Source organism: Xyrauchen texanus, chromosome 9 (assembly GCF_025860055.1).
Source record: "Xyrauchen texanus isolate HMW12.3.18 chromosome 9, RBS_HiC_50CHRs, whole genome shotgun sequence".
NCBI lineage: Eukaryota > Metazoa > Chordata > Actinopteri > Cypriniformes > Catostomidae > Xyrauchen > Xyrauchen texanus.
Window position 1 is genome coordinate 22,531,136 of NC_068284.1, and position 13,191 is coordinate 22,544,326.

The 13,191-nt window shown below is 35.9% G+C and overlaps 1 protein-coding gene across 2 annotated transcripts in view; it reads right to left on the reverse strand.

Moving 5' to 3' along the window:
* Positions 1-3,473: 3,473 nt before the first annotated feature.
* Positions 3,474-13,191, reverse strand: part of tgfbr1a (transforming growth factor, beta receptor 1 a) — a 68,635-nt gene continuing 58,917 nt past the window's right edge. For both annotated transcript variants that reach the window (XM_052133702.1, XM_052133703.1), the window contains 3 exons: positions 12,545-12,669; positions 11,539-11,669; positions 3,474-8,359 (listed from right to left, as the gene is read on the reverse strand). In XM_052133702.1, coding sequence (XP_051989662.1) covers positions 8,234-8,359; positions 11,539-11,669; positions 12,545-12,669 — 382 coding nt within the window. In that variant the 3' untranslated portion in view covers positions 3,474-8,233. The remainder of the gene's footprint in view (positions 8,360-11,538; positions 11,670-12,544; positions 12,670-13,191) is intronic.

A 13,191-nucleotide genomic window follows, 5' to 3' on the forward strand; every position in this document is an offset into this window, starting at 1 on the left:
TTGGTTTAACCATCCCTTTAATACAGCTGCTACCTTATTTTCTTCTCGCTCTCGCTCATGCTCTAGCTCTCTCTCTCTCTCTCACTCTCGCTCTCTCTCTCTCTCTCTCTCTCTCTCTCTCCTTTTTTTACCCATTAAGATATCCATGGTGAAATCAACAGTCAACAGTCAAGCAAACAATTCAAGCAATAGTGTAGAGAGAGATTAAGTTTATACAGGTTGGGCAATATATATACTTTACTTAGTTGCCTCAGGAGGACTCTACCAGCAATTTATGTATTGTATGTCCCTTTGGGTCAAAAGCATCTGCTAAATGACAATAAACAACAGTTGACTTTCCAGAAAAAACATATTCATGTGATTGAAAGGGCTTGTACACAGCATTGTGTCTTCAAGTGCCTTGCATCTATAACACAAAGACTTATTCATCTTCATAGCCCTTTATTTGGCATTACAATAAGGTTTGAGGTTCTTATTGAAATGTGTAGTATTGGTTATTATTCAATATAGTTTAAATATAAAGTAAAACATATTAACTTAATGACATTGAATGTAAAGAAAAAGCAATATGCCTTATTTTAGTTTAATTTAATCTGTAAATGATAGAGAGTTGTACTGGTAAACAGATTTTTGCTAGTTCTCCCTCAGATAGTTTGTTTCAAATAGTATTTGGTACACCACAAATGAGTTTAGCTTGATGAAAAAAGAAAACGATGATACATTTTTTTTTTAAACCAAACATAATAAAGACACACATAAGTAGACTTCTTGTGTGGCGGCAGAAGAATACATTTGTGAATTTGGTATGAAGACTGAACTGTTTGTACCTCACCTCCAGCAGTTTCGTGTGTCAGGGGCTGGTGGTATCCAGGACCACTTGTGATAAATCGTATAAAAATGTATCTGAGGGAATTTATGGTGAAACAAGTGCCAAACAAAGAAAGAATGAATGAATGAATGAATGAATGAATACTCCTCCTGACTCAGTGCTACTTCACCCAAAAATGAAGACTATGAAGACCCCGCCCCCCACCCCCAAGATTAATAATAAACCAATTTTAATAATAAAAGTGATGTTCTTTGTTAGTTCATATTAACTAATGTTGTTAACTAATGTTAACAAATTAAACCTTATTGTAAAGTGTTACCATTAAAGTCACCTCAATTAAAAGCTTGTCGTGGCTTTCACTGTTAAGGGCCGAATACAGTTATCGCATGAAGGCTCGTGTTACGGTGATCAAGCTTCTCTCAGCACTCATAAACGTGCAACAAGTGAGTAAATTATGACAGAATTTTCATTTTTTGGGTGAACTATTCCTTCAATGTATCTAGGTTGTGCCTTCAGGAGCATTAGGTAGGGAGGGATAAACAGAGAGAGAGAATGAAATAGCGAGAAAGCAGTTGCCCCAAGTACATTTTTCTGTGAGCCGCCTCATCTGTGGCCTCTGAAACAGACAAGACAACATTCGCTAGACCTTCAGCTTCTCTGCACTTATTTATAATTCAGACTTCATGAAAGTTTAAGCACACCTGAGCCAGCAGTTGTCACCAGTCCAGAATGTGGATGAGGAAAATCTCTTCATTTCAAAACAGAGCACAATATGAAGAGAGTTATATTATAGATTATACATCTAGAAGAAAATAGAAGAAAAATCTACAGAATCAGTAAGAAATTTAAAAAACAAATGTGTTCAATGCATTATCCGGGTTTTATTTTTATTCATGTGAAAAAAGAAATGTTGAATTAACAAACATGGATAGTTAGATAAGCAGAAATGTAGACAGTTTAGTGTGTGGAAGTGAATGCTCTTAGTTTGTGGAACATGAGGTAGCATCATAGACTAGCACACAGTTAAATATTCAGTGGCCCCAGGGATTAAATAGACTTGAATAGATGTTTCGAGCATAGCCTATATTTTCGAGCATAGCCTATATTTTTCTAAGTTGTATTAGTTAACATTAGTTAATGCACTATGAACTACCATGAACTAACAATGAACAACTGTATTTTTATTAACTAGCATATTATAGTTTGTTAATGATACCTAATGCATTAATGTTAACAAATGGAACCTTACTAAGTTTGATTATGATTTGTCTCTTCATCTGTGTGGCTCCCTTTTTCTGCATATACACCTCTCACTCTTGAATGCCTTGAAATAACTAATTAGCTGTCACAAATACTGCATTGATCTTAACTTGAAATTGAACCCAGAATATTCCTTTAACCAATATTTTAGGGATATAAAAGTAGGCTTAAGGTTTGGCTTTGAGATGGGGGTTGTGGTTTAAACACCATTCATTTCCCTCTGATTATAGGGATAGTTTATAGGGCTGTGATTAGAGACAGGGTTAAGACTAAGATTCTACTACAGGAATGCTGTTTTAGGAACAAAAATAAGATGTTTATCCAGGAGCATGTCTTATGTTCTTTGATTGGAATCTTGACCAATCATTTTTTCAGATTTTGTCCTTTCCCACATTCAGGTTGTCATGACTGGAAATAGTCTCCCGATGGTAGTCCAAAGTTAAGGTTTTTGATTCTCTTTAAGAATGAACAAAATGACATTGATGAGTTTGCAGGTTAGAGTATGAAACTGGTGTAACTGTGCAAACTAAATTATTAAAAATCGAATTTCCCTGTATGCGGCCTTGAATAGGTCTTTTAAGCGGTCAAACCACAAAAAGACATACTTGTAACATTGTGTAGGCTCTATGAAAGATACTTAAACTATATATTATCCAGTAATGACTAATAATCTATGTCCTTTGATAATGATATGGGTTTATTGGAAAACAGCTGAGCCAGCGGTCTGTGTACAAGTACCTTAATAGAAAATAATTGTTTCAAATTTAAGGACACGTCTGACAGATGCGTCCGGTGTGCTTCCACTTTAATTTACCCTGCCGATCACAATTTACCGAAGTTGTGTTGAGAAATATCTTTGAAATACAAAGAATATTGTGCAATGATCAGCCCAAGTTATATCTAAAAAAAATTCCTAATATATATGTGTGTGTGTGTGTGTGTGTGTGTGTGAGTGAGACAGGGTGGAGGGCTGACAGAATGACTTCTACACACCTGGCCCTTTATCGGGCTAATCAAGCCTCCGAGAGGGATAAAGGCAGACTGCAGATGGTGGTGCGACAGAGAGAGTGAGTGAGTGTGCTCGTTTACGGGCAGCTGTCCATCATATGTGTGTATTTGTGTCTTATGGTTCAGTTTTCTATTAAAACTATTATATAGTCAAGCCGGTTCGCCGCCTCCTTTCCAATAATCCCTTAACACTATATATATCGATAATCATCTGGAAATTCAAGATTTTCGATAGGTTAAATAGATTGGCATGGATCCCAACCCTAACAGCTACATACCATAAATGAACAGTGAGGAGGCAATGTGCTCACAATAAAGTGCAAACCAGCAAAGACTGCACCACATTCTTAAAAGGCAAAATAAAGTACCTATTTATTAACATGAAATCCAAATTTACAATGTTAACCGACAAGAGAACCATATCCAGAACAACTCTGAGCATTCCTAGTCTCACCCAGTAACGAACAGTGATTCATTTCAATATTACTGTTAGCAGTGCTCTCTGGCACTAGAGGCAGACTCTTCCTCATTTTGACCTGTGGAAATGCCAGTCTTAAGCACATTACCCGAAAAAAAACACACGTTGAAAGAAAATGAGACTCGTAAGCAAATAACATTCTAATTTATAAGGACTGAAAAGTGCTTCAAGGATGGTATTCTTGATCTCTCCTTTATACTTAAATACAACTCTACAAAAATAAAATCATACACCCTCAATTGTGCATTTTTGCCACTTTGCACAATAAAACAAAAAATCTACAGAAATGAACATACCTTTATGTACACGGAGGTAAATAAACATTGGTGAAAAGAGAGGTATTATGCTTTGACATGAATTGTTTTTGTGCTTTGCACTAAAACCTTTTTTTTTTAATGAGGTCTTCATTTGTAAGACACTTAAATCTCACAGGAACAACAATGGATAAACATTTACACTGACTTTAAAGTAGGCACCAAATATAAAAAAGGCTTTCTTTCAGCTTTTTTTTACAATAACTAGACAGAGGAAATACTAGAACAAAATCAAGCAAATTAATTTTGTACATAAACTACAAACTTCAAATGGACAAAGAAGAAAAGAGTCCCAAGTACATCCTTCCAATATCAGGAAATAGATAGAGATATGTAAAAAGGCCCACTCTGGACCTTTTCTATGTGTTTTGGGGTTTCTAATAGCTTATGACTTCACAGAGAGAACACATGTTTATAAAATATAGGCACTATTATTGCATCATGCAATGGAAAGCATAGTGAGCTTGAAATCAAGCTTGCCTATCACAGCATATGTATTCCTGTCTGCAACCCACATAATTTCCTCTCCTTTGTGCTAATCAGCCTGGAGCTCCCATTTACATAGTCATCAGAGCATTCATTCACTGACATTGTTAAAGACAGTGTTCAGGATACAGGAAAGTGGCAGCACTCATCACATGGAGCAGAGGTGCTACCACCTTCCAAACTCACAATCAAAATACTGCATGTTCAAAGTGACTATGTAGTCACAGGAAAGTTTCCTATTTTATATATAAAATATGTTCACCAACTCTGTAACACTTAAATAAGTCTCTGTATATTAACATTAATGCATTAGGTATCTAGAAATAACAATTAACCATGTTTTTTTAAAAGCATTTATTAATTTTGGTTCCCATATTTTTTGACCAATGAATTTCTTTAAACATAGTGATTACTGCATAAGGATATTCAGAAATCATTGTATAACGATTGCACTGACAGAGCGATTTCTTATAGACTTTTCCACAACTATTTTTTTTTAATTAATTCCCATGGCCAGATTTTAAAATTCCCTGATATTTCCAGTTCTACAACTGTGGCAACCCTGCATAATACACTGCATGTTAATTAATGTTAACACATACATATTTAATGATAAAAATGCATCCATATATGTAGAAATGAACAAAGATTAATAAATGCTGTAAAAGTATTATTCCTTGTCATTTCACGTTTACTATTGCGTTAACTAATTTTAACATATAAAACCTTATTGTAAAGTGGAACTACAGACTCTTCAGACACCTTAGAAGACACAGAAAATAAAACCTATGAAAACAGAATCGAAGGATAATATAGAGATTCTGAGCTGGTGAGTTTGTGGATATCTCAACATCAGATTGGTTTCATTCCTTGTTGAACAAGCTGAAGTTTGCTTGTTATTGTTGGCAATGCATTTATAATGGGAGTCTAGAGTGATGACGTTTCATAACCACTCAATCCTCTAACTTCACAAGAGCCTTTTCAGTTCACAAAATGTCTGAATTAATACTAATTTCTCAAAAGACCATCTAAACCATTTTAATAGATCACAGCGACATTCTATTCTCCACAATTCAAACAAAAAGTTGTTTAAGAGACATAATATCCATAGACTCTCTATACTCTGATTCTCCATATATGAACAAATAAGCAACAAAAACACTTATTGCTTATCTTGACCAAACACAGACATACAGACAGTTACACAACATAACCATTTTGCAGCTAAATGAGTTTTGCTCGACTATGTGTGACATCACATTAAAACAAATCGAAAAGCATCTTGTGCTGATCGGAATTAAAACTGCACCTTAATAGTAGTATGTACAGCAAAACAAGATCCCCCCCCAACCTATTCAGCTCATAGTCTAATGACTATGCACAGTGCATAATACAAAAGGTCCTAGTTAGCATCTTAAAAGGAACAGTTCACAAAAAATGAAAATTCTTTCATCATTTACTCACCCTCATGTCACTCCAAACTTGTTTGACCTTCAGCTAAACATAAGATTTTATATTTTAAACAGAGGCATGATTGCTTTCATAAAATACAAGCATACTGTATAGTGACTCACTTAAGCTTGAAAAATCAAGTGTCATAAAAGTAGTTAATGCAACTTGTGTGTCATGTTCCAAGTCTTCTGAAGGAATACGACCAGTTTATAATGGTTAGAAATTTAAGTCATTATTTACGCTCAAATAAAATCACTGATTAACTCTATAAAAGGGAGTTACTACAAACTGCTATTGTATTGAAACCTTTAAAATATCTTGTGTTCCGCAGAAGTCATACAGGTTTTGAATTAAATGAGGGTGGGTAAATAATCCCTGCATTGCAAACGGCATAAAAGATGGCTTCAGAGGGCACTTTGAAGGGAGAACAATCATGATGACCATACAGCAAGATTGTTCCAAACAGAATTTCCAATAAAAATGAATTTAAAAGTGCATTCCGAATGACCGTTATTTTTAACCCCCACACTTTTTAGCACTCCAAAGCTCTCACAGTGGATGACAAAGTCTTTGAAGGCAATAGGGCCTAAGGATGTTCACTTCTGAATGGAACACACCCAATGACAGAAATGTCATGCTGTGTGGACTATTCCTTTAAGAAAAGCTTATAAATAGTTCTACATATTTCAATGTACACACTTTAGTTAAAGAAAAAATGTCTCCGTTCTGTAGGTCCATACAATGCAAGTGAACGGTGACCAAAACTTTGAAGCTCCAAAAGCACTCCATCAGACTCCAGTGGTTAAATCCATATCTTCAGAAGAGATATGATAAGTGTGGGTGAGAAACAGATCAATATTGAAGTAATTTTTGACTATAAATCTCCACTTTTACTTACACATTCTTATTGTTTTAGGCAATTCAAATTCTTCATGCATATCGCCACCTACAGGGCAGGGAGGAGAATTTATAGTACAAAAAGAACTTTAAATATGGATCAGTTTCTCATCCACCTTGATCATATTGCCTCTGAAGATATAGATTTAACTACTGGAGTCTTGTGGAGTGGTGGTGGTGTAGTGGGCTAACATAACTTAATCAGGTTTGATCCCCACAGCCACCACCATTGTGTCCTCGAGCAAGGCACTTAACTCCAGGTTGCTCTGGAGGGATTGTCCCTGTAATAAGTGCACTGAAAGTCGCTTTGGATAAAAGTGTCTGCCAAATGCATAAATGTAAATGTTATGGATCACTTTTATGCTGCCTTTATATGCTTTTTGGAACTTCAAAATTTGGTACCCATTCACTTGCATTGAAAGGACCTTCTTCTAAAAATGTGTTTGTGTTCAGCAGAAGAAAGAAAGCCATAACCCATCTGGGATGGCATGAGGGTGAATAAATGATGAGAGAATTTTCATGTTTGGGTGAACTACTCCTTTAAATTTGCCTTTGTACATGTGGCTCACTTTTCTGAGAGATTCTTTAAGGACCAGTCCTTCCAGGCAGCTCTCTGGGCTGCTTCTAACATGCATTATCATTGAATGCACTGCCTTTGCTTGAAGTTGTACGCAGCAGGATGAAGTAGCCAGCCACAATATGAAACCATTTCCAAACAATCTGGTAAGGCGTTGGAGTAATCAGAAGAATATGCAGTAACTTTATGCTGAAACAGCCGTAACTTTTTAAAATTTGTTCTACTGCTTCCATATGCAGACAAGTACATGTGGTGCCAGTAACCCAAACACAATGTAAGTCAAGTGGTAAATAGACGTAGTGTCTCAAAAACTAAAGGCGGTCCTTGTTACCAAATATGGTAAACATGATTAATTCAGAGAATTTGCACTTCATGGGAACACAGAGTCAAAGAACTCCACAGTGAGAAAATATGGAGCGCGTGCATGCACAAAGTGCCTTGGTAAGCCTACACATAAATATACACAAGAAACTTTAGTCAAATATGTACAGGCTACATACAAAAATAAAGACCATACAGAGCATCCTTATATCAGCAAATCAAAACAGGGTCAAACCCAGCTTGCGAAGCACATCAATGACACTGAATGGCTGTCTATGTTTAGTTGTCTGGTAAGTCACCAAACAACTGAAAAGAAAACTCTTGAGTATGGTATTCTGATATCCCAGGAGGACTGATGTATAGCTTTGAGCACTGGTTTGTGAAATCCTGCAGTAGCTTAAAGGTTGTTTGAGGTGATCTTGGATGAGGATGCATCTTTCCGTGGACAGAGTGGAGTTTTAAATTCCTATACACTGGTCCCTCAATTGCTGTCCATCTCCCGACTGTTGAAGTAAACCTCCACAGCATTCTCACAAATATTTTTTTGCTTTCATAACCTCCTAAGATCAGTGGAGGAAGTGGATTGGCAATGTGAAGATGACGAGTTGTATCTATATTTTGATGCCCTCTTGTTGGCTGAGCTGAGACAAAGACTTCTTCACACGTAGCGCAGTGAGGCGAGCAGCTCCGTTGGCGTACCAGCATTCCCTCATGATCTTAGCCATCACACGCAGGGCCTGCAGGCAGGGAAACGTAAGATACCATCACAGATAAACTTACCATGCTACACATTTCACTACATATAGTAATATTATACATGTATAATTCAGTAATAGTAAATTTTCCTTAAATACAGAAGCAATTTGATTATTCTCAATTCCAATATAAGAAAATACCAACTATTTAGAGAGTAAACAGCCAGTAATGTAAGGGTCTTGGTGAATGCATAATTTTTTTAAAGCTATTTTAAAGGATCTAAGATTTTTGTTATTTGAAAAAAAAAATCTCCTTTCCTTTTTGTCTGTTTAGTAGATCACTTAGTGGTTGTCTTGCGTTCGATCATTCGATTTTGAGAATCGATATCAGGATCATTCAAATGAAGATTGTGATTAATCAGGAAATCCTTTTTCCCCAGCCCTGTACAAAACTACATATTTTCAAAATTAAATATTCGATGGGTTGCCTGAATCACTAGTCGACATGTTGGTCTTAAAGAAGTCCTGTATGATTACAATGGTGAACTCTGAACTCAAATCTAGATAGCAAGAAGGTGCATGACCAATTGAAGATGGAAACGTAATATTAACCTTTTGGTTTTAACACAAAGAAAACATATTTTACAGCTGCATGCATTTATTGCAGCAGGAAAGTGAGTAGATTTTTTTTAAATATCATATTATTGGGTATTTTATAATTTTTTGTATAATATTATTTATTAAAATTAGAAGTTTATACAAGGCAGGAGAAAAGGCAGAGGAATAGAAATTGCGCACATCGGTTCTTGTGTTTATTTTCACTATTTTTGTTGAATGTGTGAAAGTGAATGAGATTTGAGGACGAGTCAGTTATCCGAGATGCTATTCTTCTCACCACAATTGTACAGAGCTGTTATCAGAGTTACCGCAGACTTTGTCAGTTCGAAACAGTCTGGCCATTCTCTGTTGACCTCTCACATCAACAATTTCATCCTCAGAACTGCCGCTCACTGGATGTTTTTTGTTTTTGGCAACATTGAGTAAATTCTTGAAACTGTTGCACATGAAAATCCCAGGATATCAGCAGTAACAGAAATACTCAAACCAGCCAATCTGGCACTAATAATCATGCCACGGTCTAAATCACTGACATTGTACCCCATTCTGATAGTTGATGTGAACATTAACTGAAGCTCCTGACCCATATCTGCATTATTTTAAGCACTGATGCCACACGACTGGCTGATTAGATAATCACATGGATGATTGTTTGTGCTAGATGTGCTGGTTTGAGAAATAATAAAACTATTTTATATAGCACCTTTAAAAGTTGCATCTCAAAGCGCTTTACAAGAGAAAAATGGAAATACATTAATACAAGAAAACATGTGTAATGTGCAATTAAACATTTTAAAATACAATAATAAAAATCACATAATCACAGAAAAGCAACCCTAAAAAGGTGAGTTTTAAGAGAAGATTTAAAAATACTAAAAGATTCAGCCTGTCTAACCTCAGAGGGAAGAGAATTCCACAGTTTTGGAGCAAAAGAAGAGAACGCACTGTCACCCATAAAATGTAGACGAGTAGAAAGCACAGTTAAAAAAACAGCTTCAGAGGAGCGGAGATCAAGCTTTGGAGTGTAAGGGGTTAAACGTTCAGACAAGTATTGAGGGGCTAAACCATGCAAAGCCTTGTAGGTAATCATGAGAATTTTAAAGTGTTTCTGTAACTGCTGATCTCCTGTGATTTTCACCTACAACGGTCTCTAGAATTTACTCCGATTGGTGTCAAAAACAAAAAACATTCAGTGAGTGGCAGTTCTGTGGATGGAAATGCCTTGGTCAGAGAATGGCCTGATTAGTTTGAACTGACAAAGTCTACGGTAACTCAGATCTGCTCTGTACAATTGTGGCAAGAAAAATAGTATCTCGGAATGCCATTCTGAGATACGGGCTGGCGCCGTTTTGGCGGCATGAGGGGGACCTACACATTATTTGGCAGGTGGTTTTAATGTTGTGGCTAATCGATGTGTGTGTCTAATATATATATATTAATATATTAACACATATATATATATATATATATATATAAAACCAACTATTCAGTTGTTGACTAACGTGATAATCGCTCACCCTCTTTCATTACTATTGGGGGCCAAGTTTTGATAACTCTACTTTTATAACTTTAGCAAGCTTCTGCAAAGTGTTTTATTTCACAAAGAAATCACTGTAAAGCCCAGACTTGAAAGAACTCCTAGTATTCATTTGGTTGTAAAAAAATGTAGGTTTGTTTGATAGGCTTTTATTGGAGGATCTTTAATACGGAGAGCATAAAGCATTTGCTGTGGCCTTCTTGACTTTTCAAAGATCACTGTCTAGACAGCTCATTCTATTACACCAGCCCCATGCACGTACATACAAACTTTGAAAATATTAAACTCAAGTGAACTCATGAGCTCACCCAGCAAAAAAACATTTTTTTTTTTACATTTATATTTACAAATTATAGCAATTGATCCATCATGAAAATACCATAGTTGTGTCACAACATTTATTTAGCCATTTTTTTCCACCTTTATTACATAGGAAAGTGGAGAGAGAAAATAAATGGCAGAAAATTAGACTGTGAAAGAATCTTGAGCCGGGACTCAAACTCGGGTCACCCGTGATACTACTGCACCATATGTCAGACTCGAAGCACTGTCCATATGGCAGTGACTCCAACAATATTTTTTTTTTTTAGAACTTACAAATTTTTTTATTGATATGAAATGTTTTGAAGAACTACAGAAAAAAAGTGTCAAAAAGGGGCCTTTATTTACTTTATTAAGTAGACAAATTGACCAAAATGCAAAAGTATTTAATCTGGCATTCAGCTTGTTCTCTGCACCTCCTCCCACAAATAACTTGCTTCAAAAGGGTGCAAAACATTTTTAAATCACAGAACATCCATTTAATATTGGGCAGCAATTGGCAAGCTGTGCTTGCTCTGCAAATGGATAGTTAGATTAGGGGCTTTTTATGACTGCAAATTGGGTGTAATCTAATTCTTCCTCCAGAGTAATGAAAAATGTGCTTAAGATTATAGAGCAGAATGAATGAATAAAGAAATGATGGAGAGCTTGAATAGAGGAAATACAATGGAGATCAAGAAAATTAGTGGTTTTGGGCAAATTAATCATCTACAAACAAAGATGTCTACAGAAAAAGAGTGCATACCTCACAGCTCTGCCACCTATTAGGGATGTTGGCACGAAGCTTCTGGTCACAAACCACTCGCTTCATGTCCTCTACTGACGGGTCAGATGGAACAAGGTCATAGTAGGGAAGTTGATAGTCCTCGTGGATGCCTGAGTGGAGAATCCCACCAGATCACACATTTCATGGCCGTGTAATTTTGATACACACTGTTATATGCATGTTATTCCAATATATTTCCATAATACATATCCATACAGTGGGGTCCATAAATCTGTGACCACACTGAAATGAATCTGGGATTCAAAATATAATTAAATCCTGGAAATAAGGATTTTAGGATTTTTGGTATCCTAAAAATTAGGATACAAAAAAAGAAGAAAAACATATTCCTCATATTTAAGATACTGCACTACTTTTAGGTCACTTATAAAATATAACAAGTTACACTGACCATGTTAAATTTGTATAATTGAAATCTGTAGACCTTTTTTGTACGGAGTTTCTTGCTTACATTAAAGCACACAAAATGCTCTTTGGAACATTCTCAAATAATGCAGTGATAACATCCATCATCAGGTTTTGCACAAACTTATGAGTCCATGCCAGCTAAAGGCGACATACAGTTGAAGTCAAAAGTTTACGTACAATTAGGTTGAAGTCAAAACAAATTTTTTAACCACTCCACAGATTAAAATGTACTATTAGTCTGATATTTCATATTCTTAAAATAAAAGTGATCCTAACTGACCTAAGACAGGGAATGTTTTCTACAACTAAATGTCAGGAATTGTGAAAAACTGGAGTTAAAATGTATTTGACTAAGGTAAATGTAAACTTCTGACTTCAACTGTACAAAATACTGATGATGAAAAACATGTATTAAATGTACTGTATAAAAATGCTAAATTACTTTTGACCCCACTGGATATCTTCTATTGTTGTCATATCATCATGCAACTGAAAAAAAAAAAATATATCTTTTAATACAGTCATTATCACAATGTTGGGGCTACCAATGTCTTACCTCCAATTGAACACCTGCGAGCAATCTCCCAAAATACCAGACCCAAGGCATAGATGTCTGCCCTTTTAAAGGACTCAAAATGCTTCATGTTAATAGTGTCATCCAGTACCTCAGGTGCCATATACCTGTGAACATAAGAACACATTAGATGTGTCTGACGATTACATTTATTCGGCTCTGGGCCGCTTTGTGACCGATTTGGGGCATGGAGGCCTTGTGGGTTGTATAGTGGCCTAGCAAGCCAACCTCATTCCATAAAGCACTAGAGGAGGCTGTCAAAGAGGGACACTTTGACATTCAGATGTCTTGTTTATCACAGCAGGGGAAGGTAGCGGGTGCAGGGGTTAAGTTAACCGAATATTCTCCTTTATTTAACCATTTTTTTTAAAGACTGACAGAAAATTTCAAATGCCGTTATGTTCTTAAATAAAAAATAAGAAAAACATTTTTACCTAGTGCATCAGTTTTGACTTCACAGTCTCTCAAACACATTCACAGTGTGTGTATGCCCTGTAACCCTGTTCATTGCCTAGTATTAAGATGAATATTTACAGGCATCATCACCATCAACACCTGGTAATATGTGCATCTTTTGACCAATTGTGTTCAGCTTTTGAGGAGAGGTCTGAATAATTGACTGCATAAAT